The 27,223-nt window shown below is 38.0% G+C and overlaps 1 protein-coding gene and 1 long non-coding RNA gene across 13 annotated transcripts in view; one reads left to right on the top strand and one right to left on the bottom strand.

Annotated features, from left to right (window-relative positions):
* The window catches only part of PTPRO (protein tyrosine phosphatase receptor type O), a 276,025-nt gene that overhangs the window by 34,525 nt on the left and 214,277 nt on the right, over positions 1 to 27,223 (bottom strand). Inside the window, exons 13-17 of one of the 2 annotated variants that reach the window (XM_021922078.2) lie at positions 18,336 to 18,475; positions 15,816 to 15,948; positions 13,369 to 13,489; positions 7,542 to 7,610; positions 4,167 to 4,250 (exon numbers count right to left, since the gene is read on the bottom strand). In XM_021922078.2, the coding sequence (XP_021777770.2) occupies positions 4,167 to 4,250; positions 7,542 to 7,610; positions 13,369 to 13,489; positions 15,816 to 15,948; positions 18,336 to 18,475 (547 nt within the window). The remainder of the gene's footprint in view (positions 1 to 4,166; positions 4,251 to 7,541; positions 7,611 to 13,368; positions 13,490 to 15,815; positions 15,949 to 18,335; positions 18,476 to 27,223) is intronic. The other variant, XM_021922076.2, reaches the window with a different exon arrangement.
* LOC103875636 overlaps positions 1 to 27,223 on the top strand; it is a 95,518-nt gene that overhangs the window by 16,807 nt on the left and 51,488 nt on the right. The gene's annotated exons all lie outside the window — the stretch shown is intronic.

The following is a 27,223-nucleotide window of genomic DNA, read 5'->3' as shown; positions in this document are numbered from 1 at the left end:
TTCAGTTGAACTGAAACAAAATATCTCTGCCATGTTACCCTCAGAATTTCACTTAATGATTCCTTTAACAATTGAGTACTAGACTTGGGCTTGTGATGTTCTGATTGAAAAGATGGGACTTGTGGATGAAGAGAAAGTAATGCAGGTCAGGAAATGTAGGAACACATCCATGAAGGCAAGTGGTGTTTGTGGTTTTCAGGTAGCTTTAATTTCCTCCCACTTCTAAGTGAAAACAATCCATTCAATGGTTCCTGTTCTATTTTTTCCTCCCTCATCCTCTTTGTCTTCCATACCTGACATTTAGAGGGAAAAATCAGTCCAGTTTTTACTCTGCCTCTCCCTGATCCCCTCAAAAAACACTGTCATGTTGGACATAGCTGTATATTATAGACGTTTGGGAACCTAAAGGAATATTTATTGATAGTGTTTTTTATTCAGCCCCGTGATGGTAATTTAGTTAGTTTTAGGAATTCCATATTTACTTCTTGTAGTAAGTGCCAATTACTTTAGTGCTTTCGGAAAGCAGAATGTCAGCGGAGATGACTAACAGCTCTGGTAAAGTCAGGAGGCTGCCAACATATTTTGTGATCAGGAGTGAACAAAAAAAATACTTTCCTATCCAAACAGGCTTTAAAGGAAACTAGGAAGTAACAAATGTATGTAAGAGGGTAACACTGAATAAATTCAGTGCTGAAATATTAAGCTGCTACTACTCGGCAGCTGTGTACTGTGTAGAAACTTGATTCATAGAGGAGAGACACATTTTTTTCTTTCAATCGCATTCATTATTGAATGAACTTTCAATATAATGTATAATTATACTACGTTTTGTATGACATATCATATACTTATTGGCATAAGTAATCATGATTTGTATACAATTTGCATTGTTCTATTTAGATCTTGCTGATTCCAAAGAGTTTCTGTATCCTAAGGCTGTGGAACATGACAGGATTGAATTATGAAACTCCACAGCAACACTGATCAAATGTTCCTATATTTTCAATTGCTGTGCTAATTCCAAGACTAAAACAAGATAAAACCAGGGGAAAATTCATGCAGATTAAGACTTTGCTAGCAATTTTAACTTAAGCACATTCTGGAAGGAGCCAATATGTGCACATGTTACAGTGACGATTTTGTGGGACATGTAGGGTATCGCCTTTTCATTGCAAAAGATTTTCCGAATCAATAAATAACCCCCATCAGACATACATACAGCATATATGCATAGACGATTGTGCACTTGTAATTTTTTCTCTTTCACTTATATTAGGAAGGTTCAAAATCCTAATGACTTCAAAAGTTAAGATACATTCTGCATAAGTTAGTCATGGTTATGACAGTCTTGGAAAGCCATCCACACTGCAATTCATTCCAAAAAAGCAATAGCAAGGACATGGGATTTATAATGGTTGAAATAAGACAAAAACAAAACTCTAAAAGTCTCCAATTTTGTAAGTGCTGCTTACTCTTTGATGAGGTAAGCAGAAACCATCCCCAAATCTTAAAAAGAACTTTAGGATTATATCATTCTTCAAATAGAACATGCAATCACCATGAGTAAAGCTGAGCATTTTCAACTAAATGCCACTTATTGCTTAAAATGCCAACTGCTTAGGATTGAGAACAAGCAGATGAATACCTGAGTAAAGCATGAGGGTCGTTATGGCAGTTTAAAAAAAAAAAAGGACTTAACGCTAAATCTAGATATAGCTAGTTCGACTTAGATGATTTCTTTCAATAGGAAACATACGCTAAGTTATGAAAGTCAGAAATCCTTGCAGAACACAATCCTGAGACTAACCTAACTGGGCACTGGTGCTCCACACTGATTCTGCTACCACCCCAGGAAAAGATTCGAGCAACACTATGAGAGAGAGAAAGAGTTTTTTTGATTTCCAAACAAACCACTAGTGACATCAGCTGGGTTTTAGAAAATCAACAGGAATATATATTTCCAAGAAATCGACAGTTTAGAAAGGAAGTTGGACAGTGTGTTAGGCAGGGGGCATCAGGGGAGATGGCTCTGTTATTAACAGCTGTTGTTAACAGGGTAGGTGAAATCTGAAGACAAACCCATCATTAGGAGGATTAAAAATGACTCTTTAGCCAATGAAAGCAGGGGAAAATAACCACAAGTTATTAGATGAAGCAAACAGGGAATTGGAGTGGTTGTGTGAGTAGAAGCTGTATTTCAATGAGCAGGGAATATGAATTTCACTTCTTTTGTATCTGGCATTGTACAAAAGGGCTGAGAACATAGTTTATATCCAGTATGTTTTCACTAGTTGGTATGTGTGAAATTTACTGAAGTGACAGAAAGCATGGAGCTCTATGTTTTACCTTCTCTTCTCACCTGAAGACAACCATTTACAGTTTCAAGGTGATTCTTCTAAAAATTCCTGAAGGGTATTTTCTCCCCATAAGTTGGATTTCATGCTATTTGATTGGTACTATAAATAGCAGACCTTGTGAGGGTTGCTGAAATTTGAAGATATGTTCATCAACGAGACCTATTAAGGAATACCTGCTTATTAGCACACACCTACCTTACAGAAGCTTAAAAATGAGCTGTGAAAAATGAGAAAGTCTCAGAGAATTAAGCAAGGAAATGATCTATGCATCTTTCTTTCATTTTATTTGCAATCTGGGATACTTTATGGGTATTTGCTATCAGTATTTTAACAATAGGCACACTATTTGAGGATGATTAGTAGATGTTCAGTTAAAAGTAAATGTATATTTTGAAGGTCGAAATGGAATTTATGTGTGCTATTCATACCTGAAAACTATTTGATGTCAAATACTGAAAATATGGAGTTGACTGTGCTGAAGCCCTATACTAAAAACCATAATAACAACGAACTTAGAATAACAGTGAATGGGTCCTCAGCATCTAGCACATTCCTTTGACTTAATTACTTATACATCATGTCTACTTTGTTTCAAAAGCTTTCCTCTAGTCTCTTTTTTTTAAAGAAGATATGAATTCTGGAATTAACAATCTCTATTTTGAGGAAATCCTTTTTTATGTTTCTTCCAGTGCAACTTGAAATCCTAAATTCTGCCAGCCGTATTTATTCTGTCCTTGGAGGAGCTGAAGAATATTTGGTCAATTGTCTTTTTGAATAAATAAATGCTCCAGATTGCTCATACCCACACCACCACCCCATAAGCTATTTTTTTTCTAGTCTATGAGATATTTTTATTGTTTTCTTCTGAGACCTTTTCAAGTTGTCCACATTTATGGATCTGTCTATACATAATTTAGTACCTAAACACTAGGTATTAATATTTAAGGACAATGACTTTTTTTTGTCAGTTCCCTGGGAAACCGCTACCTTTTATCTTATAGCACAGGAGAAGAAATAGTTCTTGATTCTTTAGTCTCAGAATTCAAGGTTACTATTATTATTACCTATTAAAAAGTCAAAAGGAACACTTCAAGATTTGATCATTAAAATGATCCAGAAATTAAAGAAAATAAGAAATTAAAGGAGTCTGCTCTTTACAGAGGAAAGAACAGATTTCAGAGAGACCTGAGTTTGGAACCTGGATTTTGTACATAGTGGAATGTGCTATTAAGACAGTTAATCTCCTTAAGCCTCCATTTCCACATTTCTAAAATGGGACTAAAATACTCTCTGCAGGATTGTGGGGGAGAATGAAATAAGATAATCATACAAAGAGGCTTGCATATAGTCAGCTGTTTCCTAGTCACTGAGTTAGCATTATTATAAAAACAAGGAGGCCTCAGATACAGAGAACTGTATAGACTCTGATTTCTCCTTCTTAATGCATTTCTACCTTCTTGGAAATTTGGAGCTCTCTAATGCATGAAGATGATAATGGAAAATGGAAAGCATTATTTGCAAAGATGAGAGGCCAATGGATTAACTCAATGAAGAAGCAAATAACTAGTATTAAACGGGAAAATAGGCTTGCCAAGAACATCAAGGAAAAAAATTTAACAGAAAACCTTATAGTTAACATCCTTATACCGTTAACTGCTTTAATTCACTTCAAGACATGATTAATAACTTTAGATATTATTGAACATACAAAATAGTTAAAAAGAAACTTTCCTTTTTGTTTACTTCTTGAAAGCTGACTTTTAAAGAGTTTGTGTTAAACAGTAAAAAAAAAAAAAAAAAATCACTTACCAAGGATTAATATAAAATGCCAAAAGATAATCAGTCCAAAGACATGAGGGTAGCAGGGTTAAGAAAGCAAATATACTCCTACGCCTGTGTGCATTAATAGATAACAGATGGAAAGATGAAAAAGTTGCAAGAGTTAGTAATATAAACTGTGAATAGATATAAGTAAATTACCTACTGGGATTAATTAATATGACAAGCACCTTAATTATAATTAAATATTAATCCATTTTGTAAAATATAAATGTGAGGGCTTAAATGCTACAATATTGACAAAATCAGTTTTTATTCACACATGACCTTATTGTAATCAGATATATTTCTTTCAACTTATTTTGTGTCAATTAGTCTGCTACCAGGTGATTACATTTTGCATTCAGTCAAATGAAGCACTTAAATGCCTCATTAGTTATCTTGAGGCTTATTCTTGCATATTATTCTTCCTATGCTTAAGCCTATTTTAAGAAACCTCTATAACATCATTTGACAGCTAAACAGCAGCTTGTGTGAGAAAATAAAAACGGTCACTTTAGGCTGAGCACGGTGGCTCACGCCTGTAATCCCAGCACTTTGGGAGGCCGAGGTGGGCGGATCATGAGGTCAGGAGTTCGAGACCATCCTTGCTAACACGATGAAACTCCGTCTCTACCAAAAAAACACAAAAAATTAGCTGGGCGTGGCAGTGGGCGGCTGTACTCCCAGCTACTCGGGAGGCTGAGGCAGGAGAACGGCGTAAACCCGGGAGGTGGAGCTTGCAGTGAGCCGAGATCGTGCCACTGCACTCCAGCCTGGGCGACAGAGCGAGACTCCATCTCAAAAAAAAATAAAAAGGTCAGTTTACATATACACATATACTGATTCCGATGAAGACTAAGCTTTTAAGAGACATTCTTACAAAGCTGCACTACTAAGGGTGACTTTCTGTATTATTTTTAAATTACTATACAATTTGTAAATATAACCCTTAAAACAGAGGTATGGATGATACTCCAATATCATTCATTCAAGATAAGTAGCTCATCAACTCCTTAGTCTGTGACCTCACTGATACTCAGCTAAGTAGGAGCAAAATAGTTTAGTTTCACTTTAATTCTAATTCAGACTGTTGATTTAAAATGCCTGGTTTCAGATATTCAAACCACTTGTCAAACAGAACACCCATTAATATAGATTTAAAAATACCCTGTGACTGCATCTAGAGTTATTCTGAGAATTAGGGGGAAAAATATTGTCACCTTGTCACTTCATTTATTACAATTCTTCACTGAGATATCTATTCTCAGTCAGCTAGAAAATGCTAGAGTCGGCAAAACTGTCTTTGCGAAGAGCTGCAAGATGTGCTTGATTTTATAGAAAGATCTTGAAGTGAATTCTCTTTTGCTGCAGTTCTCCCATGACTGGTCTCCCATAAATTCTATGAATTGTGACTGGCTGTGAAGTTAGTTAATACCTAGCTCTCATGAGTCACAAGTATTAAATACATATAATCGGATTGGTTCCTAGATGGGCCACTCATCACTGGTCTCCCACTGGGCCTTTTAAAAGGGTGAACCAGGCAAGAAACAAGTATCAGTGAGTCAATCTCTTCATTTTGGAAAGAGTACTAATATATTTGAACAAACCTAGTAATGTTTCCTAACTTTTCACCGTCAAGGGTTGATGGATTTCTTTTTCTTCACAGTTGGGTTGTTTTTTAATAGCAAAATTCTATTCATGTTAAAATTTTAAAGTGGCACAACATATTGTCTTATTAAAAGAAATCTGGTTTCAACTAGATTTTCAACTAGAGTATCAGCTACACTGAGGGAAGTAAAATTGATATCCTAAATAAAATTCTCCCTCCCTCATTGATTCTGTAAAATTTCCAGTCTCCCATGTGTATTTCTTTAAGATTAACCATTTTAGGAGTTAGAAAACAGAAAGCAATAACTTAACAATGATTAATATGACATATATTCATTTGCATATACTTTGCATAGTTTCTTGCAAAAGAAACAAACTAGATCATGTAAGTAGTACCAGCTTCATGTTAAATGTTTACTTAATTAGTACTTTTGTTGGGCATTGATTGAACTGGGTGGGATTGTTAATCTTCATCTATCATTGTCAGGTATAATGTCAACCAATTCAATCTCTTGACAATGCTCTTTAAAATTCGAACAGGTCCTCCCTCCACATCCTTAATACTCAAGCATAAAGAAAAATGAAGCCATGTTTTCTTATGAAACTTCCCTGGCTTTGATATTTATTTATCTGTAAGCATGAGAACTGAATGCTGGGCTGTATAATTTTTTTTTTTTTCTTATTTTTTGAGATGGAGTCTTGCTCAGTCGTCGCCCAGGCTGGGGTGCAGTGGCGCGATCTCGGCTCACCGCAAGCTCCGCCTCCCGGGTTCACGCCATTCTCCTGCCTCAGCCTCCCGAGTAGCTGGGACTACAGGCGCCCGCCACCACGCCCGGCTAATTTTTTTGTATTTTTAGTAGAGACGGGATTTCACCGTGTTAGCCAGGATGGTCTCAATCTCCTGACCTCGTGATCCGCCCGTCTCGGCCTCCTAAAGTGCTGGGATTACAGGCGTGAGCCACCGCGCCCGGCCTGGGCTGTATAATTTTTTAACAGAAGTGGTGGCTCTTATTGCCTCAGGCACTGAAATGTGAGTTTAAAATGGAGATGCTGGGTGGGCATGGTGGCTCACACCTGTAATCCCAGCACTCTGGGAGGCCGAGGTGGGAGGATCACTTCAGCCCAGGAGTTCCAGACCAGCCTGGGCAATATAGTGAGACTTCATCTCTACAAATATTTAAAAATTAGCCAGATTTGGTGGTCCATGTGTGTAGTCCCAGCTACTCGGGAGGCTGAGATGGAAAGATTACTTGAGCCCAGGAGGCAGAGATTGCAGTGAGCTGAGATCATCCTGCACTCCAGCCCGGGTGACCAAAGAGGGAGATTCTTTCTCCTCAAAAAATACAAAACAATAAAAAATAAAATAAAATAAAATAAAATAAAATGGAGATGCTGGTCTGTCTCAAGCTGCTTCACTGGAATCTATTCTCTTGCGTTTAGCCACCACTTGTTCAGTGTGGCTACTGCATTTAAGCCCTTTTTCAGCACAGGTATGGGCTCCTGTGCACCACTGTGTCAGTCCCTTGTTTAATATTGTAAACACAGAGCAGACCATGATGTCTTCCCTACTTCAGAACTGCGCTGAGCTTATATAAACCATTATATTCTGTGAAGATCCAGCCAGTGAAGTCTACCATCACTGAAATTACAAAACGATAATCAGACAAAACTTTCCCCAAAGGATAGTAAAATTGACTTTGGAGCACACATAGCACAGTTAAACTATGTAGAAGCTTGTTCCAAAACAATACTCACCAGTTGTATGGAAGCTTTCCATCCCTCTCTAAGGATGCAAAGTTGACAAATGTACCCGCTCCACACTCCCTGTTTTAAAGGAACCACAGAATCAAGGTTACTGCTTGACAAAGCATTCTTACATTGATATAAAAGTAAAGAGAGTCTTTACTAGCTTATCACCACAGCATTAAATTAATAAAAAGAAGCTAGGCCGGGCACAGTGGCTCATGCCTGTAATGCCAGCACTTTGGGAGGCCGAGTTGGGCGGATCACCTGAGGTCAGGAGTTGGAGACCAGCCTGGCCAACATGGCGAAACCCTGTCTCTACTAATGATACAAAAACTAGCTGGGCGTGGTGGCATGTGCCTGTAATCCCAGCTACTCGGGAGGCTGAGGCAAGAGAATCACTTGAACCTGGCAGACGGAGGTTGTGGTGAGCCGAGATCGCGCCACTGCACTCCAGCCTGGGGGACAGAGCAAGACTTCGTCTCAAAAAGAAAAAACAAAATAAATAAATAAATAAATCAATAAAAAGAAGCGAATACAAGTTCCATATGTTCCCCTTTGGCATACAATGCAAAACAGAAAGATAAAATGAAATGAAATAATCTTTTGCAAGGTTGCAAATCCAATTATTTGAGCCAAAAGAATTCACTTCACAATCCTTTCCAAAGGGCATTCATGATTCTAAAATAAATATTTGAACTATTTGGGGTATAATATTTATTTACTTTTTACAAAGCCTTTAATAGTAATATAGAAACTCAGCATTTTCCATCTTTAGCAAAAATTCTTCGTAGGGTTTTGTTTTATGGCATTTTCATTTCCTCTCTACAATGATAGTGGATCAAGTGGATTGTTTACTTCCTCTGAAATCTTTCTCTGATATTGCGATGCCCGTATTATTCATCACTGGAGATTCGAATAAAAGAGTGGAATGTACTGAAATAGGCAAGCTTCTGGTGTGCCTATTATCCAAAATGTGGCCTATTAATCTGCTAGGAAAAACACTGTTGAAGTTTTTTTTTTTTTTTTCCAAAAGTAGGGAAAAAGTAAACATATTCTCATGCCTTCTCTACCTTTTGGCTAATTTCATGCATGAATAACAGCTCACTGGGGCTCATGTATCTCATTTTTTCTTTATATGGAATTAATGGATTTAATATTCAGAACTGAAGCAGAGATTTTAACATTATTGGCACAATGTGCTAATTACTTGAATTATCTACCTGTTATTAGGGTGTTCCAAGAACAATTTTCTTCTTTTGAAAAATACACTAATATAATATCATCGTGTATTATAAATTATACCTCATTAATGAATTTTCCTATGTCGATTTCCTATATATGGGATTTGTTTTACCTCTAACTCAAAGGTTTTAATCTGGGGTTCCAAAGATAGAATTTAGGGCTCTATGAACAAATGTGGAAAAAAGGTACATATTTATTTTCACAACCTGTGACTAAACTTAGCAGTCTCTTCTATGATTAAAGTAGGTAGCAAACCATCATAATATCCACATGTGTGATTTGCTAACAATAGAGATGACATATTTTTTAATAATAGACTTGCTGCAGTTATCTTGAAATATTGGTCATATTCATCACCATGATGAAATTGTTAGACTATTACATATTGACATTTAATGTACTAATTAAAAAGCATACAACACATTTGCTTTTTAAATATTATGATTATCATATTTCAATATAGTTGTATAATCCTATGTATTTTATTTTAGGCACATAAAATGGAAGCACTATTGTTAGGAGAGTTCGCCAGACTGCCAAAAAGGATCATGGCATGAAAAATGATGGGAATCTCTGTTTTAATACTAGCTGACAGAATCAGAACCACCCCTCCTAAATATCTTTGGTATGTACCACAAAAAATGCTCAAAAATACCACTATTTGCTTTACTACATCTATTATCACCTCCTCCATCATTACTATTATAAGCTAACATTTACTGCGCACTTCCTATGAGTTGAGTATTATGCTATGTTATTACTGCATTAATGCTCCTAAGTATCCATTAATGGAGGGGCGATTATCATCTCTTCTGCATACACATTGTTCCCCTAGCTTCCAGGCCACCACACTCCCTTAGTTGTCCTTTTACTCCACTGGCTGCCTCTAGTCAGTGTCTTTCTGTTGTCTTCTTTTCTCCCTGAAAACCTTAATATTGATTGTTCCAGTGATTAATGCAGGACCTTCTTTTACATTGACTCCCTGAATTTCATCCAGTCTAAAGCTCTAATGCAATTTATATGTTAACATCTCTCTCTTTTTTTTTTTTTTTCCTGAGACGGAGTTTCACTCAGTCGCCCAGGCTGGGGTGCAGTGGTGTAATCTCAGCTCACTGCAACCTCTACTTCCCGAGTCCAAGTGATTCTTCTGCTTCAGCCTCCTGAGTAGCTGGGATTACAGGTGCCTGCCACCAAGCCTGGCTAATTTTTTGTATTTTTAGTAGAGACGGGGTTTCACCATGTTGGCCAGGCTGGTCTCAAACTCCTGACCTCAAGTGATCTGCCTGCCTCCCAAAGTGCTGGGATTACAAGCGTGAGCCACCGTGCCGAGTCAACAACTCTTCAAATTTATATCTTCAACCAAAACTTCTCTTTCAAACATTAGACTTTTATGTTCAGGTGGCGACTCTGCACCTGCACTTGCAAGTTATCTCAAACTTAACATTTCTATGGTGGTTAATACTGAGTGTCAGCTTGATTGGATTGAAGGATACAAAGTATTGATCCTGGGTGTGTCCGTGAAGGTGTTGCCAAAGGAGATTAACATTTGAGTCAGTCAGTGGGCTGGGAAAGGCAGACCCACCCTTAACTGGGTGGCCACAATCTAACCAGCTGCCAGTGAATATAAAGCAGGCAGAAAAACGTTAAAAGAAGAGACTGGCCTAGCCTCCTAGCCTACATCTTTCTCCTGTGCTGGACGCTTCCTGCCCTTGAACACTGGACTCCAAGTTCTTCAGTTTTGAGATTCGGATTGGCTCTCCTTTCTCCTCAAGCTTGCAGACAGCCTATTGTGGGACCTTGTGATTGTGGAATTTAAGATGTAATAAACTCCCATATACCTATATATATAATATCTAATATATATATCCTATTATAATATATAATATATATCCTATTAGTTTTGTCTCTCTAGAGATCTCTGAGTAATACAATTTCCAAAACTGAAGTCTTGATATTCCCCCAACTCTGACCTGGAATCCTCTTTCAGTTGATGGCAGCTCCATCCTTTCCAGTGCTTGGGCCAAAAACCTGGAGTTAGCCTCAATTCTTTTGTTTGTTTGTTTGTTTTTCGAGATGGAGTTTCACTCTTGTTGCCCAGGCTGGAGTGCAATGGTGCAATCTTGGCTCACTGCAACCTCTGCCTCCTGGTTTCAAGCAGTTCCCCTATCTCAGCCTCCCAAGTAGCTGGGATTACAGGCATGCGCCACCATGCTCGGCTAATTTTGTATTTATAGTAGAGACAGGGTTTCTCCATGTTGGTCAGGCTGGTCTCGAACTCCCGACCACAGGCGATCCGCCTGACTCGGCCTCCCAAAATGCTGGCATTACGGCCTCAACTCCTTTTTTCATTTCCATTCCCTATCAACTTATTAGCAAATCCTGTTGCTCCTATTTTCAAAATACTTCCAGAATCTGATGGCTTCTCTCTGCCTTCAGTGTCGCTACTCTGGACTGAACTATTACCATCTCTTGCCTGGATTCCTGGCTACCATGATTGATATGCCTGTCTCTGTCCTTGCCTCAGTGCAGCCTGTTTTCTACATAAAAGTCAAAATGAAAGTGTTAAATCTAAGTCAGATGCTGTCAATCTTCTGCCCCAGAGCCTGCAATGCCTGCTCATTTTACTGAGTAAAAGCCAAAGTCCTTCCAACGGCATACGAAGCCCTGTATGACTTGACATCTCCTTCTACTCTTGTCTTCCTCCGCTTTAGTCACAACGGCCCCTCTGCTACACTTCGAACATCTCAGTCGTGCTCCTACCCCAGGGCCTTTACACCAGCTGTTCTTGCTACTGGGCACACTCTTCCCACAGATAACACACGCTACCTCCTTCATGTGCTTCAAGTATTTGCTCCAATGCCACTATTTCAGTGGAGCCTACTCACCTCCCAGGAACCTTATCCCCACACTGGTACTGCTTATCTCCCTTACTTGGCTTTGTTTTCTTTCCTTATCACCTGCTAACATAAGGTGCAGGCCTTTTACTTATATCTTTATTGTTTATTGTCTTTTTCTCCTACTAGAATATGAGCTCCATGAAGGTACATTTTTTTGTCTGTTTTATATACTGTCATATATGTATCAATATTTGTAATATGAACACATGAAGTTTCAGTGACTTACACAAATTCCCACAAGTTGGAAGTCAAGATTCGACCTCAAGGAGGCCGAACATGGTGACTCATGCCTGTAGTCCCAGCATTTTGGCAGGCTGAGGCAGGCAGATGACTTAAGGTCAGGAGTTCGAGACCAGCCTGGCCAACATGGCGAAACCCTGTCTTTACTAAAAATACAAAAATTAGCTAGGCCTAGTGGTGCATGCCTGTAATCCCAGCTACTCAGGAGGCTAAGGCGAAGAATCGCTTGAACCTGAGAAGCAGAGCTTGCAGTGAACCAAGATGGCGCCATTGCACTCCAGCCTGGGTGACAGAGTAAGATTCTATCTCAAAAAAAAAAAAAAAAAAAAAAAAGGTTTGACCTCAAGGAGTGTAATTTCAGAGCTCTCCACTGTAGTTACAGTGCAATCCCACATCTCTTCTTATCCTTTTAAGATTTATTCAAATGCCAACTTTCAAGAAGCTAATTTTGACTTTCAGAATTAGTCTTTATTATCTACTTTCATGGTATCCTGTTTTTAATTCTCCTTATGCTACATGTCAGCTTATGCCTTTAAATATATCTATCTATTCTATTCATATATCCAGCTAAGTAGGTAAGTTCCTCGTGGACAGCTTTGATGTCTGATTTTTCTTTGGATATGCCATGTCAGGCACTGATTAGATCACTATTGGATGGATGAATTTATTTATAAATATGTCAGTGAAAGACCTCTGAGACAGGAGAAAAATGTTAATTTATAATTCAGCAGTTTAACATTGGGCAAATATAAATGTTAATCAAATTTCCCAAACCAAGTAGTATTCAAATAAGCAACAGTTTTTAAGGGAATTGATCGATTGTTCTGATAATACAGGGGGCCACAGAAACTGCTTGAGAATGTGCTCTGATGAGCAATGCATCAGTGGTCAAAGGAACAGGGAAGCACTGAAATCATAAATCAAAGGCATTTCTAATTGCAAGAAAAGCTAAGCTGGCTGCAACTCTGAGTAATAGGAATAAAACTAATAGAGACTGCTAATGGACCTAATCATAAACCATACAAATATTTTCCAATAAAACAGCTTAAAATTATAGAGAGGATTTTCCTCCCCATTCTTTCTTGTCATCTCCATTTTTATTAACTTTTTTCATTAATCATACCGAACAGACATAGATATTTCTTTTACTCCAAATGTGTTCTGAAAGTACCCAAATGTAATGGATCCCCATATATGGGCTATTTCAAATGCCAAGATTGATAGCAAGAGGTCTGACTTTGTGTAAACAAGCAATCGTTTGCTTTCTCATTTCAATGGTAATATTTTCCAATATAATGTTTCAAAGTCTATTTAGAAAACACACAAAATAGAAACAGACACTGAAAACTAAAATCAAATATACCGCTATACAACTTAGGTCTGCAAAAACAATATATACATGGCAGATAAAGATATTTTAAAGATTGTAGATAAAAGGTTAGTAAAACTTAACTTACCTAGCCATCTGCAGATGCTTTTTCCTAAGAATAATGAGGGTAACAAGCAACAGTCCAATTAAAAGTGTGCTAAGGATGGCCAGCACGGAGATCACTACCACATTGGGATTCATCTCTGTAACTAAAGAGATAAGTCGTGCATTTTCATCATAGGTTCTGTCATAGGGAACCAAACAGAACCATTCATTGTTTTTCATTTAGTCTTAAGAGCAGTGAACTTACGACGATACCAATAATAGTAACAATCATGTTCCCGAAGCCAACAATGACCTCTTCCTGGTCAACTGTAACTTAGCAAACTAGACTGATAAGTGGTATTCAGGTGTCTGAAAGAATTGAGTCCATTTCAAAGGCCTACAGGATATTCTTACACAGGGAAACTGAAGAATGAAGAATACCTGTGCCACAGTTCAAATTCATTTGAAAGCTAAAAATATAGAAGTCATTATCATGTATTATCATTTTCTAACATTTTTGCAAGCTTAGAGGATGGCAACCTCTTATTCTATGCCCATGATTTTGAAGTCAGAAAGCACAATTGTATACTTTGCTTACCACTAATAATGTATATGAAAAAGACATTAGCGAACTACCATCTGCTGAAGCACTTAACACATTACTAGAAGCAGGCATTCTGATGATCCATGGCCATATGTTTAGAGGTTTTCCATCTGCACAACTCAAGAGATTAAACCTATTAATGGGTTGTAGAGCCCTGAAGAACAGGGGTCATGTCCTTTTCATGTACTCTCTATAAAGACTTGTCTCCTATGGCACTTACACATTGTCTACTTCTTCATACTACACAGAAGAACAGGATATCAAAGGCAGGAACATAAGTTAAATATTCTTATAAAACTCTTCAAAATGGGCCTGAGGACTCATAGGATCTTTTGCATTGATCATAAAATCACAGAATGAGTGGGTGCATCTGATCCCTAAGGTTTTGGGTACTTATTACTTCCCATTTGGGCCAGCTTGGCTCCAGTTTATGAGTAGAGTGCTTAAACAGAAAGAATAATAGACTCATGGTCAGAAGAGTTTGTTCACTTGAGTACTGCTATTTGGAGAGAAGGCATTTCATCTGTTTTCTGTGGGCCTCATTTTCCTCATCTGTAAATAAGTTTAATAATATCACCTGTTGTGCTATGTTGTCATGGAGCTGACAAGGAATGATGGGCATTAAGGTACAGTTGACCCTTGAACAAAATGAGTTTGAACTGTGCAGGTTCACCTATATATGGATTATCTTTCCTCCCTGCCACCCTTGAGACAGCAAGACCAAACTCTTCTCTTCCTCCTCCTCCTCAGCCTACTCAGTGTGAAGACCATGAGGAAGATCTTTATGAAGATCTCCTTCCACTTAATGAATAGTTCATGTATTTTCTCTTCCTTATGATTTTCTTAATAACATTTTCTTTTCTCTAGCTTACTTTATTGTAAGAATACAATATATAATAAGTGTAACATATCAAAATGTGTTAATCAACTGTCTATATTATTGGTAAGACTTCGGGTCAACAGTAGTCTATGAATAGTTAAGTTTTGAGAGAGTCAACAATTATACGTGGGTTTTCAACTATGCAGGGGTTGGCACTTCTAACTCTCTCATTATTCATGATCAACTGTATACTTTAGAAAGCGTACAAGGATGTAGGAATGAGAGACCATTAAAATACTTTGCAGGTATATATTTTGTCCTCTTTTCTGAAAAAACAAAAATTAAAAACAGAAAAAGAAAAAGAAAAAACAGTCCACTCCAGTCATCCCTGAATATAGCAGCTAAATATATGACTAATATTGTAGAAATAGAACTAAACCAGTAAAATTATGAATGGCTTTATTACAAGAGGCTTCATAGAGGGTCTCAAGTTGCAGAATCAGACTCTAACAAACTAGGAGTAACACATGTAATACAACTAAGAAAAGAATAAGAAATAAACAACATCATTCCAGACTTTTTGTTAATCTCTAATATTCCCACTTATATTTTTGGTTGGATTGGAAACTTTCTTGCTTTGACCCAGTTATAATTATGTCATTCTCTGATCAGTGACAGATGAAGACCAAGGCTAAATAGATGAAATTGGATTGATAGGAGTACTGTGCCTATTCCTGAAGAAGATGAGATGAGTTAGCAGCTAGCATTTAGACAGCACATTCTAAGGATTTAAGTATTTTATTTCTAAGCTTCAAAACAACTCAGAAAGTCACATATTATTATTCCAATTTTACGGATAAAAAAAAGCTCAGAGGTACCAAATGTCTTTCTCTAATGCCATAGGTAGTAAGTGCACTTTGGCATTGAAATTAAGGACTCTGACCCCGAAGCTTGGGATTTCTTGGTGGAATATTGGCACAAATACATATATATATTCCAAAAGAAAAAGTGAGAAAAATATGGAAAGAACTTCCAAAGACCAGATTCCACTAATGTGTATAATTACCCATTGTTGAGACGGCTATGAACGTAGGGACACTGGGGCTGTCATGGCTAAAGCTGGTGACACTACAATTATAGGCAGTGGCAGGAAGAAGGCTGGAGATGGTCACGACATGGGAAGAAACAGCAACCGGTTCCTGGGGTTTCAGAAAATAAGATAAATGTTGGGTTATCTTCATCTATATTTTTAAAAAACATATTTCATAGTTAAGTTGGTAATAGACTGACAGAGTAAAAAATTTACGAGATGACAAAGAATAGCATTGAAAAATGTTTCCTTTTTTCCCCATTCCTGATCTGACCAATTCCCTTCCATGGAAGCAGCCATTGTCAGGCATTATTTTTCTTCCCATATGCATTTTATGGATGTACAAACATATGACACAGTTAAAAAACATAAGTGATGGCTTAGCTTGCACAATGTTCTGCTTATTTTTTTACCTTAGTTATCAAAATATTTTGGTGCTTTTTCCATATCAGTGCAGATTAAGCTGTTTTATTCTTTTTAAGGGCTGGATAGAAATCCGTTGAAAGGACATAACAGTACTTTATTTAATGAGCCCCCATTGATGAACGCATAAATGATGTGTGATTTTTTTGCTATTGCAAACAATCCTACAATGAACATCATTTCACAAATTTGGGAAGACACACACATGTACATATAGAGACACACACACACACATATACACATATATACACACAATGTATGCATGTAATTTGCATGTATGTGTGAACGTACACATACACATATATTCTTTGCTAGTGTCATATTCTTTGAACTGCTGAGTCAAAAAGTGTACATTTAAAATCTTGATTGCTGAATCAAAAAGTACACATTTAAAATTTTGAAAGCTATTGAAAAATGGTTCTCTATAGGCATTTTTCAAGTTACTCAACTATGGCATCAATGCGTGACAATGCCTGCCTCCCTACATTCTTTCCAACACCATACATTCGCAAACTCTGAGCTTTTCCATTATTACTAGTGAAAATTGTATTTTGTAGTTTTATTTTGCATTTTTTTAACCATAAGTAAGGTTGCTCAATTTTTCATCTGTTCAAGAGACTTCTGTATTTATTTTCCTATGAAATATTTGTTTTGGGTTGTTATCTTTACCTTTTTGACTTGTAGCAATTCTTTATATATTAAGGACACTACTCCTTTGTCTGCATTCTTAGCTTTTATATAACATCCACTAAAACATGGCAACTATCCGCACTAAGAAACATTTAGCATTAACCTATTCTTGAGTCAAGAAAGTTGCTAACTTGGTGGACCCATGACCAGACCAGTGACAAGTACTACTGTACAATAGCAAAAGATGAACCAGCATCTTTTTCAAAATAAGATTTTGAAACACCCTTGCATAAAGAGATGACAGCCATCAGCATTTTCTTCCACTTCCTTCCCTTTCACTATTCTATAAAAGAATTATTCTAAGGAAAGACTTTTGCTAACAGGACTCGGTTGTAGTAAGTAGCTAACTAACCATTGTTTTCTTAAAGGAAGGCATCACTGTAGTTATAGAGAATAAAATCCATTATTGGCAGAGCAGTTATCTCCAAATGGATTCTTAGAATAGGGAAAATTCAGCTGTTCAGTACAAATCAACAAGAGATACATTCATACAAGGGAATCTCAAAAGGAGAAAGGAATCAAAGCAAATTATCTTAGCATTCAATATGAAAAGATTTGCACTCCCAGCAATCCTTTTTTCTTCTCAATCTCATGAACTTCATTATTTAAAAAAGATCAATTACTTATGTTCACAGTATTAGTCTACACACTGTATTATGTAAAATCCCTAACAAATCTGTCCTTTTCCTTCCACCTCTGGCTGTGACATATTTTTTCCTTGTGGCATTGCCACTCCTAGAACTGCAGGTTCATCTCTTTCCTTGCATTCATTCTGACCTGGTGAACAGCTCTGTTTATCATATCTGCCATTTGTAATTCTAGAACTTTAGCAACAGCCTTCTCTCAGTCTTCATTTTGCAGCAAGACTGTCCCGCTTACAAACTAGATATGCATGTTTCTTTTAAATTCTCTTGATAATATGGACCTCTCTTGTGGTACTTATATTTTACTTTACTTTTTTTCTATACTTATGCAATGTCCACACCATATAAAAATGTTTTGAAGGCAAATATTGATTCTATCATGTGTGTTCTATACAGTGCCTTTTATATATTTGGAAATTGGTTCATATTTGTTAAATTATATTTTATATGGTAGGGTCTTCCTTCCCTTGATCAATTCAATGGCCTATGACCTTTATTCCTTTGTCTGACCTGGAGTGGCTTATGAATTAGGAACAAGCGATACAGACAAAGATAAACGTTCTCAACAACTTGTGGGCTTGGTCTAAGCATCCTGTTAGTTTCTATCCCTGAAACACAAAAGAGCAAATAAACAGTTTTCATTTGATATAGCTCAAAGAAATAGAAGATTCTTATTTTGCCCAGATAATTAGCCTTAATTAAAATTAACTGAGAAAAGGTAGATCAAAAGGTACAGTACCTGAAGTTTGGTTTTCTGACTGGAGCCAACTTGTTGACAGAAAACTTCAAAGAAATCAGCTACTCCCTCTTCCACCCACAGCAAAGTCACTGAAGTCTGGGTTTTGTTCACTGCGAAGAGTGATTTTGGTGGAGCTGGTTCTGAGCAAAAAAAAAAAAGTTTTTAAAAAATTTAATTTAATTTACTAAGTGTATTCTTTCTTGTTTCACTAATAAGCAGGTGAAGCATCCCCCAAATTCAAATATAGGTAGGTAAGAGCACCATAAAGACTTCATATTGCTTTTGAAATATATCCTTTCATAAAGATAGCTATCTAACTTGGAAGGCAGAATATTTTGCCTTTTCCCCCTTGCATTGTTTTACTTCTCTTTTCGGAACACTTCTGTTTTCTACTTCAGTTTCATCACAGACATAATCTATTAATAGTTTCTGTGTCATTTATACCGGAGTTAGCATTGCCCTGATTACATAGAACTTTCTGGATGAGAAACAAAAATCTGCACTTGATAAAGGTGGAGAAAAATGAAATTTGGTGTGTTTCCTTCTAATGATGAGATGCAGTTTGGTATTTAGCCAACAACCTGCCTTCCTTTCTCTGGAAACTATTTGGAACAATTCAGACAGAAAAAATGACTGCTTGAAAATGTAGTCAAAATTAAAAAAGATAAAGCTAAACAGATAGTATGATTTTTTTTTTTTTTTTTTTTTTTTTTTGAGGTGGGGTCTCACTCTGTCACCCAGGCTGGAGTGCAGTATTGCGAACACAGCTCACTGCAGCCTCATCTTCCCTGGCTCAAGTGATCCTTCTGCCTCAACTTCCCAAGTAACTGGGAATACCTGGCTTATTTTTGTATTTTTTTATAGAGACAGAGTTTTGCCATGTTGCTCAGGCTGGTCTCAAACTCCTGGGCTTCAGCAATCCACCCGCTTTGGCCTCCCAAAGTACTGGGATTACAGGTGTGAGTCATCGTGCCCGGCTGATAATATAATTTTTTAAGAAAATAATTGATAGAAGAGGATTGGACGATTAATAAAATGTTAGAGATAAATTTTTATCTTAGACATTTTATCTTAATAATAAATAAATCCATTTGTCCAGGAAGCTGTGTTGTCTGTCCTCTTCATACTTATTTCTAGTAATTGAGTCACTGGCATTGTTCTCTTGAGACCAAAAAACCCTGCCTGTTCCTCAGTTCTAATAGTCATCTTCTGTCTCATTCTCCATTCCCGAATGTCTCCTGGTCTTCTGCCTGTGACGCTGTCTTTTGAATGTTGTCTTTCCCTCCAAGTTCCCCAGTATGCAGAGTGCTGTGCCTGAACTCAAGGTCTTGAGCTGGGGTCCCTATTACCTGCTCTCAGACCCCCTGACATTGCTTATTTGAACATACTGTATCTTGCTGCTAGATTCACATAACAGCATCCTCCATCCACCTGTATGTGCCTGTCAGACAACTACCCACTGTTGTAGGTTTCTTCCTGCTTGTTACTTGGATTTTTTCATTTTCTGTCCCACTCTCCTAAGTCTGTTCTCCAGCTCCTATGCTTTAGAGGTGCTTGAAAGAGTCCTGTCGGCCATTTCACTGCTTTGACAGGTACACATCTTTGTGTGGGAAGATTTGAACCTTGTTTCTAGAATATCATCATTATGGCTCTGCCCAGGACCAAGAAGTATGTCAAAATCATTCTTGACATGATTTATCATAGATCGCCTAAACTTATATCCAACTAAAAAGAAGCATGTTTCTTTTCTGCAGCAACTTGACAAGGTTAGACAGAAGAGTTGAAGGAGGGAAGAGATGAGTTCATCTTAGGCAAGCAAAATCCACAATAGATGTCAGGACCGCTTTTTCACTTGTCATGAGTTGTCCAGTCCTCCCCACATTGTATTGTCCCGCTTCTGCTCTGATGAAGACTGCCAGTGAAACACAGAGGTTAATTTCCACTTCTCACTTCCTTTATAACTATCATTGCTAATAGGAGTATGTCCTTCAGGGATCCTGACTCATGTGGAACTTGGATCTATGGAACCAAGTGTGAAGTTGTTGGGGGCATAGATGAATGGTTAGTTAGGCTGAGCCTGGGCTTTTCATTTTTAAAAATGCACACTACAGAATTGTTCCTCAGACACAACTCTGAGGCTCTTCCCTTATTTCTCAGTCCCAGAGAGCACATCTTCTAAAAAGTCTTGTTACCTTTTCCTTTAATCTTTTTTTTTTCTTGAGACGGAGTCTTGCTCTGTCACCAGGCTGGAGTGCCGTGGTGCAATCTCGGCTCACTGCAACCTCCGCCTCCCAGGTTCAAAAAATTCTCCTGCCACAGCCTCCTGAGTAACTGGGACTACAGGCGTGTGCCACCATACCCAGCTAATTTTTTTTTGTATTTTTAGTAGAGACGGGGTTTCACCATGTTGGCCAGGATAGTCTTGATCTCCTGACCTTGTGATCTGCCTGCCTTGGCCTCCCAAAATGCTGGGAGCTGGGATTACAGGCATGAGCCACCACGCCCGGCCTCCTTTGATATATTTTTAAATTATATTGCATGTCCAGACTTTTGTCATCACACTCATTGATCATCACAAACGTGCTGTACCTCTTTTTCCCTGGTTCTAATAAGTTCTTTCTTCATTTTGTCAATGATGGATGAAAATCACCTTAAAATGCCATTTTGCCATGTAAAATCCTATCTGTGCATTGTCTGTGGTATCAGATCCAAACATACCATATCTTTAAGATCCTGCTTAAATTGACTGCATGCTATCCATCCAGCTTCACCACCATTCCTAACACAGAGATGTGCTGCCTCCTGGGAAAGCTGGTCTTTTCACTGACCTTCAGAGGGGCAGTGCTCTGTGTCAGCCCACATTTACGTTCAATCACTATGCTCTTTATTCTGCTCATTCGAAGATTAAGAAAAAGCCTTACCACCTCCTTGAATTCTCATTTGGTGACTCTTTCTCTTGATGATTTATCCCTTCTCTGACATTCTACTGCCTTTAATTATTTCCTATGTAATCTATGCGAGTGAAGGCCTGACTCTAGTAGATCCTATTAGACTCTTTAAGAACAGGGGTCATATGTTATAAATGACTTTGCCTTCATTTGAAGTAGCCACCTATAGGTACTCAATAAATCTTATTTATCGGCTGATTTAAAACATGAGTCAAGATTCATCAACCAAAAGAGGAGGATTCAAGCCCCAGGCAAGACCAGACACGCTGGGGTTGTATCTTAATGTTTTCTTCTGTTTTTATGGTGATCATGTAGATAAAATTATCGAATTTCAGGGACAGAGTCAAGAACTATCATGAATTATTGCAAGAGCTCCCAGTGGTCCAAGGAATACGACATGAATACTGCAGTGAGGGTTTCCTTTATTCTGGCTGAGAATGTGGCTGTAGGTGACACAATCCTCAGGAAAATCTCCTAAAGGTCTGGGACATTTAACAGCCACATAACAAATTTTTCTTTTTGGGTGGACTATGAGGGCAATGGATTATTTCAAGGTCCCTGCACCTGTTATCACTGTGCTCTTTTTCTGAAAGATGTTTACATGTCAGCTCTGTAGGTCAATGAATAACATACACGAATCACCTGCTTGAGGACTGTTCAGGTTCTTCATGATAGGTGTGCTTCCCTAAATTAATCAGGCAAAAATTTAACTCTGGTATCCCAAAGGAAACAAAGAAAGTTATTACAATTTATTGTTATTATAATTATGAACTTATTACTACGACAAGATTTCACAAGTGAAAGTATAATTGAATTGGGAGTGCTTTTAATTAGATTTTCCTATTCAAGACAACAACTGTCCCAGGACATGTTTTAAAATGTAAGAATTGGAATGTGAATTGTCCAACACAGCCACTAGCCACATGTAGTTGTTGTGTACTTGAAATGTGGCTAGTCTAAATTGATAGGTGCTGCAAATAAATGTAAAATACAGACAGAATTTCGAAGACCTAGTATGAAAAAAGAATAAAATATCCCATTAATAATTACTCATATTGATTACATGTTGGAACAATATGACGTTGAATATATTTGGTTACATAAAGTATATTGAATTCAATGTTACCTGTTTCTTTTTACTAATTTTTAATGTGGCTACTAGAAAATTGAAAATTATACATGTGGCTCTTACTATGTTTCAAATGAACAGGACTGAGTTAGAGCATTTCTTCTTATTGCCTAGAGTAGAAGTCTGGAAATTCCTGGCAAAAACTGGCTGGAGCGATCCCACATTTCATGAGAAGTCAAGGCCAGCTCAGTGCCACAGCCTAGGATGGTTTAGATCAAGCTTGTACAACCCATGGCCCGTAGGCCGCATGCCGCCCAGAATGTCTTTGGATGCAGCCCAACACAAATTCATAAACTTTCTCAAAACATTGTGAGATATTTTGCAATTTTTTTTTTGATTCAGCAGTGTTAGTATATTTTATGTGTGGCCCAAGACAATTCTTTTTCCAGTGTGGCACATGGAAGCCGAAAGCCAAAAGGCTGGTTTACATGACTCATGTTCTCCATCCTCAGAGGCACAAAATTAAAGTGGATAGTGGCTAAATATTATTTAGGCAATTGCATATGATAGGGAATACAATGACATCAAAAGCATTTTGATTGCTTTCTATCTTTGTTATGGGATGAATTATATCCCCTCCCTCTAAATTCATATACTGAAACCCTAACCCTCAGTACCTCAGAATGTGACTGAATTTCATTATTATTATTATTATTTTGAGGCGGAGTCTTGCTCTGTCGCCCAGGCTGGAGTGCAGTGGCATGATCTTGGCTCACTGCAACCTCCACCTCCCAGATTCAAGCGATCTTCCCACCTCAGCCTCCTGAGTAGCTGGGACTACAGGGGCCTGCCACCATGCTGGGCTAATTTTTGTATTTTTAGTAGAGACATGGTTTCACCATGTTGGCCACGCTAGTCTCGAACTCCTGACCTCAAGTGATCCACCCACCTGGGCCTCCCAAAGTGTTGGGATTACAGGCATGAGCCACCACATCTGGGGTGAATAGGGCTTTTAAAGAGGTGATTAATTTAAATGAAACTGTTAGCATATGTCCTAATCTAATCAGACCAGTGTCCTTATAAGAGGAGGAAATATAGACAGTAAAGAGATGTATGTGCACAAAGAAAAGACCGAGTGAGGACACAGTTACAAAGTGATTATCTGCAAGCCTCAGGAGAAGCCTACTCTGCTCACAGGTGGACCCTGAACTTCCGGACTCCAGATCTGTGAGAAAACAAATTTCTGTTGTTTAAGCCACACAGTCTGTGGTATTTTGCTATGACAGCCCTAGCAAACTAATACAGTCTCTCACTATTCAAAATACCAAATATGTCCCTTTCTGCACATGAGGGTTTAAACCCTATAAAATATCAAATATAGTCTATCTTCTAAAGCAGAAGGATAGGAAAACCCCAATAATGTTGTGAAGAGTAAATGAAATTTAAGACAACGTATACACAAACACTTTATATAATGTAAAGTCATGTAGATATTAGTTATAGAACATCTCCTATTGCTTTTTGTCTCTCTAAATGACATTTTCAATCTTAACATTTTCAATATTCTCATGCTCCAAAATGTCAAATTTCCTTTTGTTTGAAATAATTTCACAGTCCATGATATTTGGTGTGAGTACCTATGTATATGGGTAAAGGGGACTGACATACCATTTTCATAAAATGAGGTATAGATATGGGGTTGTTTGCTTTTAAATATCCTCTAAAAGCTTTCTAACATTGCTGGTGTTCCACTCAACTAGCTGGCCCTCCCTATTTTTTCTTCTCTCTCATTCCATACCTGTCTGGGTTTGGACTGGGAATCCAATCTAATTTTAGAAGAAAATCAAGTACCATGCATAGAATATGGGCAGACTGGAAGGCTGAAGGCCATCTCTACCATTTAATTTAGATTGGATTATGAGAGGCTCAAGCTGTTGCCTAGGCTCTCTGGGGAGTGAAAGTGACCTTCCTGAAGTACGAGCTAGTATCTGATTCTTATTCTGCGCTCTGGCAGCAAATCTCTTCCTTTTCTCGGGAATTCCAAAGGGAATAGTCAGATGTAATATTTAGCCTAGGAGCAGAATGTACTGTGTTTATTGTCTAAAACCCGTCTTTCTCTGATAGCTATTACATTGTTTCTTCTTTTAATGTGACTCATTAATTTAGCCGCCTAGGGAATAATGTTTATGAGAACAAGATTATATCCATAAGGACCAGCGTGGTGAGTCATTTTACAAATGTGTGACATTGGTAATAAGGAAAATTAAGTAGAAAAGCATTGTTAATATTATCTTAATCCATGACCCACATAACAAAATTTATTTTCAATCTTTAGCCTCACTGATCACAATTTTCTAGGATGCTCTTCATATGCAAAGCATAATTGTTAACATCTACATTGTAATAAGTCTTTTAAATTTATTTTTATTTTCCTCAACTCAAGCAACTCTATATTAAGCAGTATAAGTCATATAGCATATTCGACTTGGCCAAAGGAAGCATCTGCAACTTAAGCAGTGTAGGCTGCAGAAATTATGCTCAAGTTGGTGAAATAACATCTGCAAAAGAAAGCACTATCTGAAAGGAAAATAAACAAGAGGTACAGAAATTATTCAGGGTGAGTTAAGATTGATAAGCAATGAAATTAAGGAGAGAAATATTTATATTAAACAGCAGAAGCCTTTGTTAGACCTGAAGTTTATTCGACCTTTTCTTGTTGACTTAGGGAAATTATTTTCCTAGATACATTTAACATGTAATTTGAACATTTTAAAAAAATACCAGGAAATAAAAAAAAATTCAGGCAAAAATTCAGGCAAATATTTAGCACCTGAGAACACATTAAATTATGAGGCCTTTTTAACTATATTCTTTTTTTTTTTTTTTTGAGACAGAGTCTTACTCTGTCACCCAGACTGGAGTGCAGTGGCGCAATCTCGGCTCACGGCAACCTCTACTCCCTATTCAAAAAATTCTCCTGCCTCAGCGTCCTGAATAGCTGGGATTACAGGTACCCACAACTATGCCCAGCTAATTTTTGTAGTTTTAGTAGAAATGGGGTTTCATCATGTTGGCCAGGCTGTTCTTGAGCTCCTGACCTCAAGCAATCTGCCCGCCTCGGCCTCCCAAAGTGCTGGGATTACAGGCAGTGAGCCACCGTGCCCAGCCTTACCTATATTCTTTATGGATTAGAGATAGCAAGTATAATACCTTCTTCTGTGAATCACTAGGTGGGTTGATAATTTTAGTACCTTAAGTAACTTTTAAAGACCAATGGAGTTTTTCAGAGAAAGCTCCCATTTAACATTACTTAGTTTCTTTTTTTAATTTTTAAAAATTTGCATATGTTTATGGGATACTAGTGTAATTTCGTTACATGCACACATTGCACAGTGGTGAAGTCAGAGCTTTCAGGATATTCATTACCTACATAACATACATTGTACCTACTAAATAATTTCCTATCATCTACCCACTTCCCACCCCTTCACCCTTCTGATTCTCTTTACTTGGTTTCAAAACAAATATCTGAATTCCTCCTTTTCGATGATTCCAGGAATATATGCTTTTACTTAGCATTTTTATTTTGTTAGGAGTCATATATTGCAAAATTCTTAGAAAAAGATCAGTACTTTTATTGCGTCATTAATCTTGTTGCTTTTATTCTGAACTCAGGTATGGAACGAAATTCTAAAAGTTGAAGGAGCATAAAGGATCATCTAGCCCAGACTCATTTTATAGATAGGAAGCTGGAATTCAGAGGGTCTGAGTTACTTTGCTATGGTAACAGAATATGATGGCAAGGGCAAGAACTGGGATCCACACCTCTGGACTCCTAATTAAGGGGAAACAACTGGTTTCCTCCCAGTCAGTGAGTTTCCCGTTCAGTTGCGTATAAGTGGGGATGACAAGCCCTCCTGAAAGTCCCTTTGCTTAGAAGACCAACTTTTCCAGAGTCGGCACCTGCTCAGGTATTTAGGTCAGTGCCAGACTTCACAGCCATTGCCCTATGTGTCCATCTTTCAGATTCTTCCAATACATTGGAGAGGATCATGTACCTGCAGAATATGCAGTACCTTATGATGGGCAGGAGAGATGCCTTTAAAGAAGCTTTAAAGTGGGCCAGGCGCGGTGGCTTACGCCTGTAATCCCAGCATTGTGGGAGGCATTTGTGGATGGATCATGAGGTCAGGGTTCGAGACCAGCCTGACCAAAATGGTGAAACCCCCATCTCTACTAAAAATACAAAAATTAGCCGGGCGTGGTGGTGCACGCCTATAATCCCAGCTACTTGGGAGGCTGAGGCAGGAGAATTGCTTGAACCCGGCAGGTGGAGGTTGCAGTGAACAGAGATCAGGCCACTGCACTCCAGCCTGGATGACAGACTGAGACTCCGTCTCAAAAAAAAAAAAAAGAAAGAAGCACTAAAGCGGTTTGGCATGCCTCTGGACAGTTGACAAACCACAGTGACACTCAGAAGACTGCAGTGAGGAGGGGTATATTGAGGTGAGGGATTGGTTAGTGTCAGGCCCAGGTACAGAGCCATGGGACCATGGCATGGCTATCACTGAGAGCCTAAATCTGAAAACAATTCTTGCATGGGGGTGCTGGCCATGGAGGTATATATCAGAAGAGCAGCACGACAGGTATTGCCCCCTACAAACCGAAAGAACATGCATATGTTTATCTTACAAGAAGTCAATCAAAAGAAACCATCCATAAGCTGCCATCATGACCTTCACTCTTCTCACGGTCCTATTAATGCCCATACTCTCTGTCTGTCATTGTCTTCCTGAAGATATATCCAGACAGAATCCTTCCACTGGCTCCCTGGGTTCCATCTCCTCTCTCCAATCAAGGACATCACACCA

Source organism: Papio anubis, chromosome 9 (genome assembly GCF_008728515.1).
Source record: "Papio anubis isolate 15944 chromosome 9, Panubis1.0, whole genome shotgun sequence".
In the NCBI taxonomy this organism is placed as follows: Eukaryota; Metazoa; Chordata; class Mammalia; order Primates; family Cercopithecidae; genus Papio; species Papio anubis.
The sequence above is the reverse complement of the archived record's forward strand: the minus strand, read 5'-3'. Positions and strand labels throughout refer to the sequence as shown.